This window comes from Dipteris shenzhenensis, chromosome 7 (assembly GCF_047967505.1).
Source record: "Dipteris shenzhenensis isolate YYH24624 ecotype China chromosome 7, Dip_SZ_1.0, whole genome shotgun sequence".
NCBI lineage: Eukaryota > Viridiplantae > Streptophyta > Polypodiopsida > Gleicheniales > Dipteridaceae > Dipteris > Dipteris shenzhenensis.
This window is the reverse complement of record NC_141602.1, coordinates 57,169,727-57,189,849: the sequence shown is the minus strand read 5'-3', so window position 1 is coordinate 57,189,849 and position 20,123 is coordinate 57,169,727. Positions and strand designations below refer to the sequence as shown.

General features: G+C 45.2%; 1 protein-coding gene across 1 annotated transcript; it reads left to right on the top strand.

Annotated features, from left to right (window-relative positions):
• The first annotated feature begins 3,194 nt into the window (after positions 1–3,194).
• On the top strand, positions 3,195–6,524 carry LOC147900553 (pentatricopeptide repeat-containing protein At2g39620-like). Its single transcript, XM_087376677.1, has one exon. The coding sequence runs from the start codon at positions 3,195–3,197 to the stop codon at positions 6,522–6,524; it is 3,330 nt and encodes a 1,109-aa protein (XP_087232803.1).
• The last annotated feature ends 13,599 nt before the right edge of the window (positions 6,525–20,123 follow it).

The following is a 20,123-nucleotide window of genomic DNA, read 5'->3' as shown; positions in this document are numbered from 1 at the left end:
CCATAAAATGGATTTTGAAAGAACTTCAAAGCAAAGAAGCAAGGAAAAATATCATGCAAAACTTTGGACTTACAAACATGACAAGTCAAAGAAATAGTATGATGAGAATCCAATACAAGTAAGAAATAGTATGATGAGAATCCAATACAAGTCCCACTCAAATCAAATATGGGACTTAAGGAGGAGCACGAGAATGCACTTTACTTACTTTAAAACACTAACACCACTAGAACCTTACAACCACCCCTACTAAGACCTTCTTCGTAGACTAACTTACACCCTAGATTCTTCTTTTTCTTTTTATTCCTTTGAAAGGTCACAAGAACTCAGCCCCAATCCATCCACCCAACGTCTAGCCATTGCAATCACTCATGCCATGAATATGACATGCCAATTATAGTGTATCCATCCTCAAGAAAGGATCCAATGAAGATCTATGAAGCACTACAAATGGCAAAAGTTCACATGGGTGCACACCAAGAATGATCTTCATCAATAGCGCTCAAACAACCATGACCTTTGCACGATCCAGGGAAGGGGGGCATGTTAACTACATTAGTTGGTGGCAATGTCATTTGATGTGGATAGTGGCAAGTTCGTAGAGCTAGGATTGTGGCTTGGAGCCAAATGGGAACAAGAGGATTGTGAAGAATGAGGAAAGAGAGTGGTATAAAGAGATTATGGTTGGCCCTCCCTTCAAAAGGTGGCATGTATTAAAGGCCATTTATGGTTGACTTTGGTCTTCACTTGTTGGTTGCACACATTGGAATACAAGCTGAAAAGGAGAGAGGGGGCTGCCACATGGGCAGCACCTCACAAGGTCAGGACAACAAAAGGGCCCCCCACATGGGCAACAAAAAGGCTGCCGTGTGGGCAGCACACAAAAGGATGACAGAGGAAAAGCATGGCAGGCCAAAAGGTGCAGCTATCAATGCAGGATCCACAGGCCTGCAAGAGAGGTGCACACGTGGCAACAAGGCAGAGTGGAGGCACCTACATGGTGAGCTCTCTGGCAGGGTAGGTGACGTAGAAGGGCAAGGCAGACTAGCATATTAGGTCGGCCACATGGAGGCACAATCCATGCAGGGGTCACACAAGATCCAGCTGAGTCGCTAGGCTAAGACCTCAAGTCCACACTAATTCCTGTGGATGTGAATGCTGAGACCATGCAAGTCATCCTTGATGAGCTGTCTGCACCATCCATTTGCAACTCCAAGGCGTCGCCCTCAGCCTGACTCGTCGCAGGCGATCTCAACACATACGCAACATGGGACTCAGCTTGGAAAGCAGCAAGGTACACCAAGTACCCACAATCCTGATTCCATCAAGTTATAGGGTCTAGGTGAAAATAGAAGGTCTAAGGGATAGGTGAAAATAGGTAGACACCATGGCAAAGGTTCACGCCTTGGGTGAAAATAGTGCCGCATGCCCTATCAAGTGAATCTGCATCTCATGAGTTAACCTAGGTGAGTAGGGTCTTGACAGTTTGCACACACCCACAAAATCCAAGTATAAGAACATAAATCTTTCCCCTATGAACCCACGTACATTTAGGCTACCCCATCGGCAACCCTTCAAATTGACAAGTTAGGCCAATTCATAGTCACCCCACTGCATAGCCCCCATTGGATCACAAAATGTCAAGAAATGTCCAAAACATCCCAAAAAGTGCTCAAAAGGAGCTAACTAGAAATATGCTACAATAACCTTAGTGCAATGTACACTGCAATATAACCAAGTGGATGTCAAGTTAGCAACCCAGTGCACGTTTGGTTAGCACATTGGGTTAATAACCCAATGCATGCCATAGCTAAGGTAGTGTGCATTGCATTAATTTTCTATAAAGGCCCCCCCCCAAGGCAAAAAATTGATGTGTTAACAATTTTAACCAAACTCAGTCAAAAATTCCCCAAAATTTTCCACAGGACTTCCAACCAACCCAGCTACCCCCATCTGCATGAGTTCTAGCTCAGAAAGCTCCCGATGACTCCCTTAGTCTCTCCCAAGTGGGAACAGCTAGCCTAGCCACCCCATCCACCAATCTCTCCACTCCCCTCCAATGCCCTCTCTACGGCTGCATCTTGGCCCACCTTATCAACGAGGAGTTGACAGTGGAAACCGAGTCCCAGCCCCAGCCCCAGCCCCAGCTTTAAGAGTTCGGACAAGCCTCCACCCCCAGAATCGCAAAGCAAAGAAAGGTGATGCCAATAGACCCCATGTACTCGGAACATTTAGTAACTAAATACATCCCCTTTGGGACATCGATGGCTCAAAACTCGCCAAGGCTTTGCCATCCATTCCTCCTTCCTCTACAAGCCTAATCTCAACTTTTGCCTCTCTTATCATAGCTATCAATGCTACCAAGCATACCACGACCCTAAGATTCAGCCATACTTGGAAGTCGTTGAGTTCATGCCCCTTTTCAACCATCTACCATGCTACCTCAACTTGAATTTGGTCACCCAATTTGTGGACAAAACAACGTGACCAGATTTACCTTCTTGACAGATGAATAGGGCACCACGCATCATTTCTAACTCAGTATTGATGCCATCAGGGCCGTGTTCGATTTTTTGGTCATGACCAAACCCTTAATGAAAGTACGGCACCTTGAAGACTTTGATGTGAGAGTGCGGGGTGCCACCTACTCGATGCAGGTAGGTGTGGGCAGGCATGGTGGGGGTAGATATGAGAGCGCAGTCGGACTGTTGAGTGTGATACATGGCGAGGCCATCAGGTGACGGCAGGGGGCCACTCTGATGTGGCAATCGAAAATGTGGATTGGTGTCGTTCTTGACTCTATGGAATGCTAATGTGTCCTTTGTCTAAGTTTTCTGCTTGTCCTTTAGAGCTTGGTTTGATTCAGAAATGCCTTTGATCAGACACTACAAATTGATCTTCCACCTTGACCTTAAGGGAGGGAGGCCTGCCTGGAGCCTTACATCCCAAAATGCACGTGATCAAACCCGCACACCCCCATATACTTCCATACATGTGGCGTGGCACGTTTGACAAAATGAATCTGTCAATCATATCTGCATGGGTCTTCAATTACAAGACCTTCGGTCTCTGACAAGTCAGAATGCGGAACGAACGCTATCCTTTTAAGCCTTTTTTTCGTGTGTTACGGTTTCCTTCCTCACGGAGACGCGATGTACCGGATCAGGCCTTAACCTCATGGCGGTATGAGAAGAATGGCTATTCCCTTCCGGAGGAATTCCCGCTTTTTAGCAGAAAAGCTTATGAGAGAGCGGGAAACGTTGAAGGGAAGAAAATTGCCCATCGAAGAGTTATCGTGGATGGCGCCCAAGTCACAAGACGGCGACAAAGGGCCTGTAACAAGTCGACTGTATGATACCCATTCTGAAATGGGCTTGGGGGACCATGCGCCCCGAAGAAAACTCGACAGTTATCATACTATCTACGCCTCTTTATTAAAAAGATGTGGGGACGCCAAGGCTCTGTCAAAAGGCAAGCTTGTCCATGCCAGCATCGTTGAGAGAGGATACGACCAAGATAGGTTCTTAGGAAACCTTCTTATACAGATGTATGACAAATGTGAAGCCCTTGACCATGCATTGTCAGTGTTTGCTACAATGCACCATCCTAATGTTTTTTCATGGAATATTATAATGGGGACATTGGCGCACCATGGACTAGCTGAGCATGCCCTTTCACTATTTCAGAAAATGCAATTAGAAAGCATAGTGCCCAATCAGGCGACCTTTGTAAGCATACTTTCTACATGTGCGAGCCTAGGATTCCTAGCCGAAGGCAAGCAGATACACGCCCTAATTGTGGGGACTACTTTCTACTCTGATATTATCGTGGGTAATGCCCTTATCAACCTGTATGGCAAGTGTGGCAATCTAGAAATTGCTGAGCACATATTTGAACGACTGCCAGAGCGAAATGTCATCTCGTGGAGCGCCATGGCTTCAGTGTATGCTCAGCACAAGCAGGGCAAAGAGGCCTTCCATCTTTTTAATCAGATGGAGCTGGAGGGTGTTATTCCAAATGAGGTGACATTTGTCAGCATGCTTTCTGTTTGTGCTGACAAGGCCTCCATAACTGCAGGCAAACGGACGCATGGTCGCATTATGAGCAGTGGGTTTGATTCTGATATAGTTGTGGGGACTGCCCTTGTTAATATGTATGGCAAGTGTGACAATTTAGAAAATGCAAAACAGGCGTTCGATAATATGCCTGAGAGGAACGTGGTCTCCTATAATGCTTTGATTGCGGCGTGCAATCAGCAGGCACAGGCCAAGGAGGCTCTTGTACTCTTTCAACAAATGCTTTCGGAGAGTGTAGCTCAAGATAAGGCAACCTTTGTAAGTATCCTTTCTGCGTGTGCCAATGATGCTGATCTGTATGAAGGTAAGAAAATTCATGTCAGCATTATAGGAATTGGATTTGAGGCTGATGTTGGAGTGGGCAATGCCCTCATCAATATGTATAACAAGTGTGGGAGTCTAGAAGAGGCACTGAACATGTTTAAGAGGATTCTTGCACGGAATGTAGTTTCATACAACTGTATGATTGCAGCATTTGCGCAGCATGGGCAGGGTAAAGAAGCCCTCCATCTCTTGCCACAAATGCAATTGGAGAATGTGATGCCTGACAGGGTCACTTTCTTCAGCATGCTGTCAGCATGTACTGAACTCGGCCTTGTAAATGAAGGATCTTTGTATCTTTGCTCCATGAGCCAAGATTCTGAGATGATTTTTGCAATAGAGCATTATGACTACATTCCTGAACTTATTACGCGTGTACGGCAGTTGGAAAAGTGTCAGGGTTTGATTGACAGTATGTCAGTTCTTAAGAAATCTTTTTGGGTAAAAATTATACTGAGGGATTTTCTGATCAAGAAAGCTATCTTTGAAAATGATAAATATAAGGATTTTGAGGAAAGTCCAAATCAAGCCCCTAGTTGGGTGGACATTCCTTCTATGAAGACGGATATTGCTACCTATGCCTCTCTCTTGAGGCATTGTGCTAGGGCCAATACATTGTCAGACGGCCAGGGTGTCCACACATGCATCACTAATACTGGACATGAGCAAGACAGATTTCTTGGAAACCTTCTCATTCAAATGTATGGTCACTGTGGAGTTCTCCAGGATGCATGGGCAGTCTTTACAAAACTGTGTCATCGTAACGTATACACTTGGAACCTCATGATAGGAGCATGTGTCCAGAATGAGCAATATGACGATGCCATCTTGTCATTCCAAGAAATGCTACTGGAAACAGTCCTGCCAGACAAGGTCACATTTGTCAGCATATTTTCTGCATGTGCATGCCAAGGAAACCGAGCTGAGGGCATGAGGCTACATGCATTTATTCTGGCCTTTGGATTTGAGTCAGATATCATTGTAGGGAATGCTCTTGTGAACTTATATGGAAAATGTGGCAGTGTTGAGGATGCACGGGTGATTTTTGACAAGATGCCTGACCAGGATGTGGTGTCGTGGAATGCTTTGATAATGGTATATTCCCGGTGTCGCCGTGGCAAGGAGGCACACAAGTGTTTTCATCAAATGCTGCTTGAAGCTGTCATCCCAGATAAGGTCACGCTTACCAGCATTCTCCCCGTTTGTGCCACTGTGTCTCAAGGTAGGCAGGTACATGTGCAACTTCTTGCTGCTGGCGTAGACCTGGATATTGTTACTGATAATGCCATTCTTAACATGTATGGCAAGTGCGGCTCTTTAGAGGATGCACAAAGAATGTTTAATAAAATGCCTGATCGGAATGTGGGCACCTGGAATGCCATGATTGATGCATATGTGCATCATGGCCAGTGCAAAGAGGCTGTCCGCCTCTTTCACATTATGCAGTCAGCAGGCTGTATACCAGATATGATCACCTTCCTCAGCATTATTTCTGGGTGTGCAAGACAGGCTGCTTTAACGGAAGGCAAGTGGCTGCACAACAGCATAGTGAAGCATGAAGAAGAATCGGATGTTAGCATTGGGACTGCCCTCATCAATATGTATGGCAAGTGTGGGAGTTTGGAGGATGCTCAGAGGATTTTTGACAAAATGTTTGAGCGGACGGTGGTTTCATGGAATGCCATGATTGCAGCATATGCCCAGCATGGATACTGTAAAACTGCATTTCTACTCTATCACCAAATGCAGTGGGAAGGTGTGATTCCAAACAGGATCACTTACCTCATCATTCTTACTGCATGCAGCCATTCTGGACTGGTGGAAGAGGGTCGTCAGTTTTTTGCAGCTATGAGTCAAGATCATGGCATCATACCAACGATTAAACATTATAGCTGCTTGATTGATCTTTTAGGACGGGTGGGCCTATTGGATGAGGGGGAAGAATTGTTAAAGAACATGCCATTTGTCCCTACTGTTAAGTCATGGATGACCTTACTTGGTAACTGCAGAACACATCTGGATGTGGATCGAGGCAAACGTGCTGCAGACCGAATTTTAGAATTGGATCCAGGGAATCCTACGCCATATGTAGTGCTGTCAAATATCTATGCTACAGCTGGCATGTGAGGTGATGAAGAAAAGGAAAAAGTGAAAATGCCAAATTGATATGGTGGGCTGCAACTTGATCAATGGTTATCTTACTGTGATGGGACCTCTTTCCGCTGCTGGGATCCTCAAAACAAAAAAAACCGTGTTGCTTCATACAAGGAGAACAAAGACATGCTCCGTTATAAGGGGAGGGATATGCTTCAAACAAGAAAATCTGTTGCTTGATATGAGCAGAAGCAATGCTAGATTGCTGCTTTTTTCCTCTGCGACTGCCTATGTGCTGTGCAGATTTGGATGTCTCTGTTAATTAACTACAGTGACGTCTTTGTTCTGTATAGCTGCATTTTGTGATGAGAAAGGTGGAGAAGGTTGCCAATGCCGAATAGGCATGTCTGTCAATATTGGTTGCTTAGTGGGCCTCACGGCAGGAGGTATGATCAAGAATGGGCTATGTCGGGTGATATTTGCCAAATGAGGGAGGAGAAGAAGTTTGAAGTTTCCAGGCCCCATTAACATATTTAATTTTGAAACGGCAACAACATATGGACGAGAGAACACTTTCAGATTGTGAAGTTAGCTGTTAACAGCTAAAACATTTTTCACCTGGAACCAGCGGTCTAGAGACAAGTTGGTTGGCCCAGCTTGTGAGAGGAGGATTTGCTCCATTTTTTGTTCGAGTGTCTTTCTTATGATTGAATGTGGGCATTCTCTGTTTGTAATTTGCGAAGAATGCATAAATGATAATTCAATGACAGCATGGTGATGATGTTATGGTGCTGGTTGGCATTTATGATGGCTGGTGGGGTGTGAGGCAGTGTAGGGAAAAAAGCAGTAGACATATAAAGGGGCTATCAGTTGAGAAAGCCAAACAAGCAAGGTGGGCTGCAACTCAGTCACACGTCATCAGTAGGTTGTGTGTCGCACATACAAGAGGAGGAAGGCTGCAGTATTGCGGAGCTGAAAGAGCAGACGGTGTCTAAGAATGTTTTAAGAAAGGGGAACATGGCATGTGATGTCTTTCAACTCTTCAAGTAATGGAATAATATCTGCCCAATTGATGAAGAAATACAACCTGAAGTCTCCAGACTCCCATCAACAGAGTGCAGCAATGGCGAACCAACATGCTTGCAGGGGAAGACCTGCCAATTTTGCAGCTTACTTTTGATGAGGAAACAAGGTTGCAGAAACAAGATTGATCTGCAACCAACAATCTACAGACAAAGTGGTAGGTTTAACTTGTGATACCTTGAAATGAGGAAAATAGGTGCATGCTTGAGAAGGTGAGAAGTACTTGCTTGTTATGACAGAGCATATGCTTGTTGCTGTCACATTCAATGGCACCACTTGCTCATGCTGGGAACATACTGAAGATTTGGATGTCCCTAAGCATTATCTATCATGACATCTTTGTTGTATCCAACTGATTAAAGCTGATTATTATGGTGGGTTAATGACACGTAATGCAGATCTTTCTTTTGCAGGATATCTGCTAAAATAAGGAATCGTAGAAGCATGAAGTCATCCAAACTCCATCAACGTGACTGCGGTGTTGGCCACAACAGGAAAACACTAGGCAATAACCTTCAGAGACTAAAAAAGATTGACCAGGAATCAACTTTCTTCGTGGTATGGATGATATGCTCCAGGTAATACCTCTGTTTTTGTTTGGCTATCCTTACGATTCATGTGGCATGCTGGTTTTACAACCTGCTGAAGATGAATAAATGAGGGTTCAATGACTGAATGCTGATGATGATACATTCCTAGGAGTATGTATGATGTGTCCTTTTCCCCATACATTCCACCTGTATTTTGTAACCTGTAGACCATACCTGCTGACTTGGTAAACCCACACGGTTGCTCCACACAGATTTCTTCCTTCAAAGCACTATTGAGCAGATTTAACATCCATTTGATAAATGGGCCACTGCTCATGAGCTGCAGCTGCTAACACTGTCTGAAGAGTGGCCATCCCGGTGGTAGGGGCAAACGTGTCATCATAGTCAATCCCAGGGCATTGAGACTACGTAGCCCTTGGCTACAAGTCGGGCTTTGTGCTTATCCACAGTCCCATTGGAGGAATACTTGGTCTTGTAGACCCATTTGACACCAATGACGGAACGACACTTGGGGTGTGGTACTAACTCTTAGGTCCCATTCCGCTCAATAGAATCCAACTCCAGTTCCATGGCTTGCTTCCAGTGTGTCTGAGAGAGGGCTTCTCTAACATTCGAAGGCTCCTTGTCTTTGAGGATGCGGGACATCAAGACCTGAATTGGAACTACCTCTAGAACCTTTTCCTTATTCAGCTGAGATCGCTGGGGTCCATCCTCTTCCTGAAGCCATGAGGAAGGAATGTCGGTGACACCGGAGTCACGAAGGGTTTCAATCAACCAATGAGGTACCTTCTGAGAGCCTGACCTGAAACTTTCCCTTGCTGCCTAGAGAGGTGGGGAATCATTTGGATCACTGTCGGGGTCACTCTTGGGGGGAGGATCAGGAACAGCTGTCGGGGCTGGGGGCAATGCAGGAACAGGATCATCAGTACTGTCATCATCCATGGTCTCTGGAAGAAGAGGTGGATCGACATCAATCATTGAAGACGGAATCTGGTCATCAAAGATAACATCTTGGTGATCTTGGAAGGGTCATACAGCCGATAACCTGTAGATTGAGAGTTGTAACTGACAAAGATTATTTGAGTAGACTTCAGAAATAGGCTTCAAAAGGAGTTGACTGGGGAACAACAGACGTCGGAGAATCAGGATATGAACTGCAGTGGCAGTGGCCTCGGCCCAAAGAAATCGAGGAACTTCCCGGTGCCACCATGGTCCGAGACATTTCAACCACGGTACGATTCTTTCGCTTAACAACACCTGCTTCAGAGATAGTGCCGGAATATGAGTCCTTCTCCAGCTGAGCTGAAGGATTTTGTGATCTTTGGTGGTGATTTTTGTATCGGCGATAGCTCTGTCATCAAGTTCATGGTGAAGGCAACCTCGACATCATTCCCAATGGAAAAGGAGGGATGCACTCCTCTCGAGTTGTGTTTGTTCCCTCTCTCGGATTCAATCTCTTGTCTGTTTATGAGACTTGCGGTCTTGGAACCATAGTATTATCTGATGAACACTTTATGGAAGTTCAAGATAAGGTTACCGTTCAAGTGGTATAGACTGGTACGGTCAGTCATGGCATCGACACTCTGTCTGCGCTTTCCACGATCACGTCTTCTCTTCAAGGTGATCTCTGGCACTTTTGGTTTGGGCACTTAGTTGATGCTCTCAGACGTGCTACTCGTGAACAAATGGTCCTCGGACTACCGGATGTGGGCAGCAAGCACACTCAGTGCAGATCATGTATTCAAGGAAAGCACACCGGGATGAGTTCTCGAATCAGGCCTCCCAGCGAGCTTCCACAAGTACCAGGGCGTTTCGCCCAATGCTTTGTCCGTTTCAGCAAAACGTTTCGCCTAGAAACGTTCCTAAGTGTTTCGCCTGCTCGAAGCGTGTTTTTTGGTTACAGTGAATCTTCATTACTAATATCTTCCCCTTCCATGGCATCATCTCTGCTGACATCCTCTTCAAACTTTTTGGACCAACCAGCTTTTATCATAATGTCATCCTCAGTTTCATGGCTTTTCTTCCCTTCCTCTTTGTCACGTTCTTCAATGCAGAGATGCACATGTGTGTAGATGATGCAACAATTGAGAGAGATTGGCCCTCCAAATGGGGTGGAAGGAGTGCCCACGTGAGTGTATTTTTACTAGACTCTTCTCTACATGCTCCACACAAGCCACAGTCCATATGCATGCAAATGCCCATACTCACACACCATGAATGACATGAGAGGGTGCAACCCTCATGCCTCTCGGAATCACATCCCTTGGGCATACCCCATTATTCCACCCTTAGCCTATGACTCTTTATGCCTACCATTGATTAATGCAATACCCATGCACAATGCTACCCTTTCCTAACCATCCTAGGGCCTAATGCATACGTGCATATTTTATTATATTTAATTGGCCAACTTACAATGTTACAACCATAGGGTAATCGCCAAATTCCCTAGAATGATCCACTAGGATCTAATACAAATAATCATGTCGTGACATGCCCTCTTGCTTAGAGAAGCAAATGTCCTCATCTGTGTGCCTTCAAATAATCTTCAACAATTGCGGGGTAATCCTTCAAGTGATCTTCATCGAACCATTGGCCATCTTCCATAGGATATCCTTTAAACTTCACCAAATATCGAGATCTCTGTCTATTTCTGGTACTCCTGACCTCATGGAATAGTATTCGTTCTGGAACAAGTAATTCTACCCTGTTTTCAAGTTTTGGTTCTTCTTCTTCAATAGGCCTCACCGGTGGTTCTTAAATGGCTTCAAGATGCTAACATGGAAACCATTCTTCATCCTCCAGCTGGTAGGCAATTTCAACCTGTATGATGTTGGAGTTCCTTCTGGATGTATAACCTCTGAAACTTGGAAAGGTCCATAATATTTTACTGCAACTTTACAAACTTGGTTTTTCCTCGGATTGTCTTCATATGCCTTTTGTCAATCTTTAAAAGAACCCAATCTCCCTTCTCCAAATGTACATCCTTTCGCTTCTTATTCGCAAACTTCTTGTATACTTCTTGAGCTCGTTGAATATGTGATTTAACCTGTGTAAGTACTTCTTGCACATCTTCAGCAAACTGATCAGCTGCCAAAATCCTATCTCCTAAATGTGCAACGGGTGTGGGAAGGACTTGGCCATAGATGATCTCAAATGGTGCCTTGCGGGTAGCAGAATGGGTAGAGTTGTTATATGCAAACTCTAATAGAGGTAAATATAATTCCCATAGGGTAGAATTGTCATGGACATAACTACGCAACAACTGGATAATAGCTTGGTTAGCTATTTCACTTTGCCCATCAGTCGATGGGTGATATGTAGTGGAGAATTGCAATTTAGTTCCTAAGTCCTCGAAAAGAGCTTGCCAAAATTGGCTTTGGAACTTGGGACTATTATCTGAGGTTATCCATGTAATCTAAAGATTTCTTTAATAAATAACTTAGCGATTTCTATGGCAGTGATGTTCTTCTTACATGGCTTGTTTACTAAGTCTATCGATAACAGTAAGGATTTGCTCATTTTGTGTCCTTGTCTTTGGAAATCTTGACACAAAGTCCATAGTAATATGCTCCCATCTTTCACTAGGTATGGGTAATGGCTGAAGTAATCCTGGTGTCTTACCATGATCACTCTTAACTTTTTGATAAGTTAAGCACTGTTGGACTAAAGTAGTTACGTCCTTTCTCAATCCTAACCAATAGAAATATCTTTCAATTCTATCAATGGTCCCTCTAATACCTCTATGTCCTAAATAGGGACTACTATGCATCTCCTAAAAAACTAGGGATCTAAAAGTGGAGGGTACATAGATGAAACGTCCTCTAAGAAGATACCCATCATGAATTGCAGACCCCTCTAAGGAATCACCTTGTCCTTGAAGTAACACATCATAGATAGTCCCAAATTCTTTATCAGCTTTGTAAGCATCCTTCATTGCAAAGTAGGGGAGGGGGGGTTCGAAATGGCAAAGTAGGGGAGTGTGCAGAGGCGTGCAGAGGTGGCTGACGGGCAAAGGCTGCAAAGGTGCAGGGTGTAGGGCTGGTGGGCTGACGGGGGACGCGGGGTACAGAGGGTAGTGGAGGCGGTAGAGGTTGCAGTGGCTGGTGGGTTGCACGCGGCGTGGGTAGTGGTGCCGTGCGCCATGCGGCTCACGGCCTGTGCCTCGGGGAGCACAAGGCCTTACACAAGAGTCAGATGACTTAGCGACGATGGGGGGGGAGTTTATGAGGCGGGGCCACGCGTGGCGACTGCTGTAGCTAGGGCCCTGAAGACCCACAATTCATGGTGCGGGGCCGGTCTCCTTTTTTTTTCCTTACAAAAAAGAAATTGCCTATTGACTTTACAAAAGAGATTGCCTATCGCAAGAAGAGAGCGACTTTCAGAGAGAAAAAAGGAAGCCCCCTGGTGATTTCTTGATGGGTGATTCTTGCTTCTCTTCGATGACTTCACGCCGATGTCAGCAACTATTGCAACTTCCACATGGCAGGCTCTCACAGTCAGAGGATCTTGGCCTTGATACCTCTTTGTCACGTTCTTTAATGTAGAGATGCACATGTGTGTAGATGATGCAATAATTGAGAGAGATTGGCCCTCCAAATGGGGTGGAAGGAGTGCCCACGTGAGTGTATTTTTGCTAGACTCTTCTCTACATGCTCCACACAAGCCACAATCCATATGCATGCAAATGCCCATACTCACACACCATGAATGACACGAGAGGGTGCAACCCTCATGCCTCTTGGAATCACATCCCTTGGGCATACCCCATTATTATACCCTTAGCCTATGACTCTTTATGCCTACCATTGATTAATGCAATACCCATGCACAATGCTACCCTTTCCTAACCATCCTAGGACCTAATGCATAAGTGCATATTTTATTATATTCAATTGCCCAATTTACAATGTTACAACCATAGGGTAATCACGAGATTCCCTAGAATGATCCACTAGGATCTAATACAAATAATCATGTCATGACACTCTTCAGCCTCCTTCTCCCTAAGAGATTCAAGGAGTTTTTGGAAGAGGAAGGAATGGGCACTACTTCCTTGCCTTTTTCAAGTGTACTCTTGGAGGCATTAACTTCCTCTCTAGTGTTATCAGTCCTTGAAGGGGCCTTTGGGACTCATTTTTTATTAGGAGGAGCAGCCTCTTTGGGCTTACCTCTCTTTAAAGGACAGTTCCTTGACCATAGGGTGGAAAGACCACAAAGGAAGCAAGAGTTGGGTAAATTCTTGTAGAGCAATCGCTTTTCTTTGTTTTCATCAACAATCCTTTTAGAAGCTGGTTGTATGGTTTTTTAAAGCATTAATAGAATTTACCTCTTTCTGGGAAAAAAAAATTAATTCATGCCTTTCCTGAGCCAATTACTTCTAATCCAATTTTCAATGAAGGCCATAAGGGGTCTCAGACCTGGCAAGTAACCTACCAAAGCATGTGTACTCAGCCAGCTCATAGAGTCTGTGAGAAGCTTGTCATCAAGAAAAGCCAAGATGGTCTTACCAGCACCAGATTGCTCAGTCTCACCCGAAAGTTGGCGTCGAGTAGCTGATTTCGAATTAGTTTATGCTCTTTGATCGTTCGTGGGCGACGTACTGTCAGCTTTCTTCTCGTTGAGGGGGGTACTCCTTGGTTGTCTTGAGCCTGCCCAACATTTGCGTTAGCCTCTTCTACTGATCCTCCTTCTGCGAAAGCTTCATTGACTCCGGTCTTTACCACGAGCTCCTCCATCTACTCCGTCTTCACCACCTTTGGCAATCCCGTTGCTTGCGGATGCGTGGAGTCATTTGTCATTTGAGGTTGTGTTGGCTCCTCCTTCACGGGGAATGATAGCTGAGCTGAAGGTTGCGTCCCTAGGTCCTGAAGGGGGCATCCTTGATTTTCCCTCGGCATATCATCTCCTCTCCTGAGTTGACGAGAGCTAGTGGTTGCGGCTTGGTATAACAGTCTTGAGGCCATGGTCCCGTTTGGATAGGGAGTGCCAGCAAAAGCACATGATCCCAAGGGGATGCTAAAGAATCCACCCCGTGGCTTTTGAGCTGCATGCACATAGGAAGGACGTGCATGCCCTCCTCCTCTTCCCTCCCAGCTCCCAGAAGGTCGGAATCCATAATGTGAGGGAGGAGAGACGTAGTCTTTGGAAGCAAAAGCCAACAAGGGACGGAAGTCTTTGTCTTTTGCCAACGAGGGAAAAAGCTGCCTTGTCGTCCAAAGCAATGTTGTCGTCTAGCAATGAAAAGGGAGCAGGTATATAGTCCCTCCACATGTCCCACCTAAAATCCCTCTAAGGGGCCTCTAAATTAGCTCATTTCCCCCCTTCATTACAGCCATCCCTTCCCATAGAATTTTGCCCACAAAATTTTACATCCTGGCTGTCCAAACGGTGCAGCAAACAGCAACTTCTAATCAGCCCGGAAGGAGATAGGGGTAGTCCTAGACAATGCTTTCTGGCTGCCATGAAGTTTCATCCTCAGGGAGACCTTGCCATTTGATAAGATACTCTACGTAGATCTTGTTTTTGAGCACATGGTCTCTGAAACCTACGATGAGCTCCGGGGAATAGAGGATGTGACCCTCCTCATCCATAGGTGGTAGCTCAGGAAGAACTGGGACATGCTGTCCTACATGCGGCTTCAGCAAGGACACATGGAAAACATTGTGAATCTTGGAGGTACTGTGTAGCTCCAACTCATATGCCACCTCTCCAAGTTTGCGGATGATCTTGTAGGGACCGTAATACCTGTGAGCAAGCTTAATATTGGTGTTACCTTTCAACAAGGCATAACGGTTCTTATGGAGGCATAAATGCACATAATCCCCTTCTTCAAAAGACAGATACCTCCCGCGTTCATCCGCATACTTCTTCTGCTTGGCTTGGGCATCCTGCATATTCTTCTTAGCCAATTGTAGAAGGGCATCCATTCTTTCAAAGTCACTCCTTGCTTGCTGATTTTTCACAGCTATGTCTGCTAGTAAATGCGGCACCCCAACCTTGCATCCATACATTGCTTCAAAAAGGCTCATGCGAACGGAAAGGTGTTTGGTACTGTTGTAGCCAAATTCAGCCAAAATTAGCCACTTATCTCAGGACTTCTGTGTATCATGACAAAAGTGTATTCCTCCACCCATTTGTTCACCCTCTTTGACTGTCCATCCGTCTCTGGGTGGTAAGCAGTGCTAGGTGTGAGGAGAGTACCCATTGCTGTAAATAACTCTTGCCAAAAGTGACACATAAACTTTGCATCTCTGTCACTGACAATTTCTTGAGGGAAGCCATGATGCTTACAAACATGCTCAATAAATTGCCAAGCAACCTGTGATGCTGAATACCGGGTCTTAGTGGGTATGAAATGAGCCTATTTTGTCATTTTGTCCACCACCACATGAATGCTATCCCATCCCTTCTTTGTAGAAGGCAACCATGTGATGAAATCCATAGCGATATGAGTCCATTTGCCTTCTGGAATAGGGAGAGGCTGTAAGAGACCTGCGAGTAGCTGGCTGTCCACCTTATTCTGTTGGCAATGCAAGCATTGAGTGACGTATTTAACCACATCCCGCCACATGCCATCCTAGATGAAACACTGTTTGATTCTTTGATATGTCTTAGTGTTACCAGCATGTCCTGCTATATGAGATGAGTGCATTTCCTGCAAAACCACCCATTTATACTATGAATTTGGCACAAGATAAATTCTATCCTTGCAGTACAACAGCCCATTATGAAGCTTAAATTCAGCATGCCGCCCTTGGTTTGAAGGCTCTTGTAACTCCACAAATATGGTAGTTGCCTTCGCATCCTGCATATACTCCTCCGGAATCCCATGAATCCAATCTTGATAGATGGTGGAAACGGCAGACAAAGTGCAAGCCCGCATTCTAGACAAAGCATCGGCAACCACATTTTCTTTCCCATTCCTGTACTCAATGTCAAAATCGTAGGACTGGACTGCAGCCAACCACCTCTTCTGCTTCATGGACAAATTGCGTTGCGTAAGGAAGTACTTGAGTGTCCTATGATCTGTCTTAACCTTAATCCTGCTACTGTACAGGTAGTGGTGCCATTTTTGGAAAGCATGTAGTATGGCCAGCATTTCCTGATCATAAATATGATAGTGCAATTTCTTGGCTGTAAATTTTCTGCTCTCAAAAGCTATAATTACATGTTGCTGTCTTAGAACAGCCCCCAGGCCTTTGCCACATGCATCCGCCTCTACAATGAAAGGGCGCGAAAAATCAGGGCAATACAGGTGCATTACTGAAGGCACGTTTGAGGTCCTTAAAACTGAGTTGTGCTTCTCCTGACCATTTGAAAGCATCCTTTTCCAACAAGTCAGTGAGAGGGGCTGCCCTCTTGGCAAAGTGTTTAATAAATCTCTTGTAGAAAGAAGCCAAACCCAAAAAGCCTTTGAGTTGGGTGGGATTTTGCAGCTGTGGCCAGTCCCTTACGCATTTTACCTTGGCTGGATCCACCCGAATTCCATCCTTGCTCACAATGTGGCCAGGATATTTAACCTCTTCCGCCATGAAAGTGCATTTGCTGGCTTTAGCATAAAAGCTGATGCAATCTCAAGATTTCCAGAACTTGTTCGACATGTCTTGTCACGGGGGTGTGAAATTTTAAGTACTTTAATGTACTACAAGACCGTGACAACTTTGGTTTTAAAAGTCCACGCATGGGCTTAATAATGTGTAATTAAACGTGGCATGGTGCCTAGCACATAAGCGTAATTAATCCCTAGGCCCAAAGGCATTCCAAGGAATTAAAAGAGTGGTTGTTGGGAAATGATGATGAGGCATTTTTAATGGGCTCCCTAGAGGGCCATGTACCTTCAGTGGCCCCCCTAGAGTTCCAGGTGGTCTAGTGCCTTCTACATGCTCCTTCGCCATTCTTGGACCTTCCTGGGCCTTCTAAACTTCACATGTGTGGTTTTCTCTCTCATCTTCTCCCTTTGTTGAGATTTTGGACTGGTTTTTCAGCCTCCTTCAGCTGAATTCCGTTTTTCTTCATAACTCCTCATCCGTTTGGATTCCTCGACTTCCGTTTGGCCCGATGGCTTCTCCTTTGCCTCCCCTTCGTAGTGATATGCTTTTCCCTCCGTGCGTTTGGTAGAATGGGCAGAGCTGAGTACTTCTTTTGCTGGTCGAATTTGCAAAAGTGGCTTTTTCTGGATCTTTTTGCTTCTACCGCCTCCTGGGCCTCTCCTCTTGCAAAGCTACAGCTTTCTGTTGAATTTCGAGTGGTCCCATGTGCTGGTTGAGTGGTTTTTCTCAGTTTTGGAGGACTTTCCGGCAATGAAACTTCTCCAAAACCTTCTCAATGCATTCCTCTCTGAAGCACGCTTCTTTTGAGCCCAAGAACTCCCATTTCTTCGCGACAGAAGTGCTTCTTTTTGCATTTTTCAGTGGAATTCTTGCTGGTTGGCTCTTGTAAATGCTCTTTCTTCATGCTTTTGCACTCCTCTCTAGCTGAGAATGCAATTGGGCATTGGCTACTATGTCCTCTTGGCGATTGAGGACTTGGTTCGAGTTTTCAGGACTCGGTGAGTTGTGATTTTTCTGCTCCAATTTCTTTTTGCCATAAGCTATTGGTTGGTCTCGTGTGCCGCCTCTTTCTTGGCTCACAGGTGCCTAGGCAGTGCTACATGAGTCATTCTTTGGTTGGGTACTTTGTTGATTTTATTTTGGAGCTTTGAAAAGCTTTGTGAATGCCATCTGGAAACCACTCAAAGAGAGTGCAGCTGGGGTGCAGTGTGATTGCATTTGGATAGCCAATGGAATTGCACTCGGAAAAGAGAATGCCTTTGGATTGAGCCTATGAGTTAAGTGCGAAGGGCAAAAGGCCTAAACCTTCCGCAGGACTTCTTCCAGATGTGATTGGGAGTTTGCCACATGCACATGATCAAGAGGAAATGAAAAAGACTGAGAAGTGCAGAGCATGGGAAAAATCAGAAATCAGAATTGTTTGTTTTTCTTTGATTCTGGGGCAAAGGCGAATTTCATAACTCCTGATATGGCAGGAAGGCTTGGCATCGAGCCTGAGGAAATGGGGCCATCCGGCATGTGTGATATGGCTAACCCTGAACTCAACACACCTGTCACTCCTATCATTGGCAAGTTGAGGATGCATATCCAGGGATATCAGGATGCAGAGGACTTCTACATTATGCCTTTGCCAGAGTGTGATCCTCAAAGAGCTTGATCCTTGCATCTTGGCAACAAAATTTACTGACCAAATGCTGTCCATTTGCCACCTCTACTCTCAGCCCATGGTCAATCTCAATAGCAATCAGTCCCACCTTCTGTAAGGTCTTAGAATTGATAAAACTATGAGTGCTACCGCTGTCCACAAGCATGTGAATAGTCTTGCCTATAATTTTCCCTTTCAATTTGATAGTTTCAGCACTTTTAGCACCCATCAGGGCATGAAGAGAGATGATATAAAGTGTTGACTGGGCATCCCAATAAATTTCGTCTTCGTCCGCAGGAGCATTTTCACGAGAATCCTCATGTGCATGAAAATCCCTAGCAACTTGATGCTCCATAAGAAAAGACGTAGGTCTACGACCTCGCATGCCACGAGTGGGCTGAATGTCCAGTGATGATATTTCATGAATATCATGACCAGTTGCACCACCTGGGTCAAAAAAGAATCATGGCTCCATTGTCAGGCTCCTTAGCCGCATCATGTGATCTTGTTGTCTCATCATGAGAGGCATCGAATGAATCTGTGGCATCAACCAATCCTCATCATCAGAGATTTGAGCGATCATATTGAGCTTGGCTGAACTAGTATTCCGCATCTTACAAACCTGTATAGACGGCCCAACCTGCATAGAAGCAAGAAATTGTGAGCCAAAAGGTGGCTTGGTATTTGCCAAGAAAGTGCTCTGCGGAACATAAAAACATCACCCAAATCAGTGTAATCTCTATGCTAGGGTACATGCTCATAGGCACGGCATGCATCAGCAATAAACCCTCTGCGTGGGCCCGAGAACTCATTATGGCTATCAGACTGATCCCCCTCATAGGCACGGTGTGCATCAGCCATAAACCCTTTGCGTGGGCCTGAGAACTCATCATGGCTATCTGACTGATTCCCATGCTGGGGTGCGTGTTGCTTACCCTCATCCTGCATAGCAATGGCAGATGTGATCTGTTGACCAATTTGCTGTACCATCTGGGCAAGAGAGGTATCCTGCATAGCCATGACTATGGTAAGCTGTTGGTTGAACTCATGTCCTATCTGGCGGAAAGCACCTGGAGCGTAGAGGAAAGGGCATCCAAAAATTGTGTTTGCGCTACTTGCGCTTCCTGGGATGCAGGAGAGAGAGGCTGAGTGGAAGGAACCTCTGTACCACCAGTGGATGCAACCACTGTGGCAGGCACTTGCTCATATTGAGCAGCTTCATCACTGTCATGCAATATATCACGAGGGGCACGCTTTGGTGGCATGGTGACTGGCCTTGGAGAGAGGAGCTCGAACTTAGGCAAAGAGAAATGGACAGCAATTCCCTGCTGTAATGAGCACCTTAGTGCGTGGAACCACGAAAAGATCGATGGAGAGTCTCAGGAGAAAGGTCGTCGAAGAAGATTCGAAACGGGGCCCGAATTAGCCAAAATAGGGCTGTGGAAAGCCCCTAAAAGAGGCTGCAAAGTTTTGAGTTTTGGCTTATTTTTTTCCTCCCAAAGGGGGGTCCCTATGTCACCAAGACTGTTAGGACAGCTCTATGACAGTTAGTCCACTGACTTAGTCTACCCTAACCTACTACTAATTGAACCCTAGTTAGGTTAACCTAACTGACTAACCTAACCTAACCTAACCTAAACCAAGCTAACTTATCTTAACTGGACCTACAAACCTAACCCTAGTGACTAACCCAACCTCAACCACCTGACTAACGTAAAGTTAATAGACCTTAGCAATTGCTAAGATTTTGCATCAATGGACACTAACGGGCAGCGGCGCTATGTGGATGAAAGGGAGACGC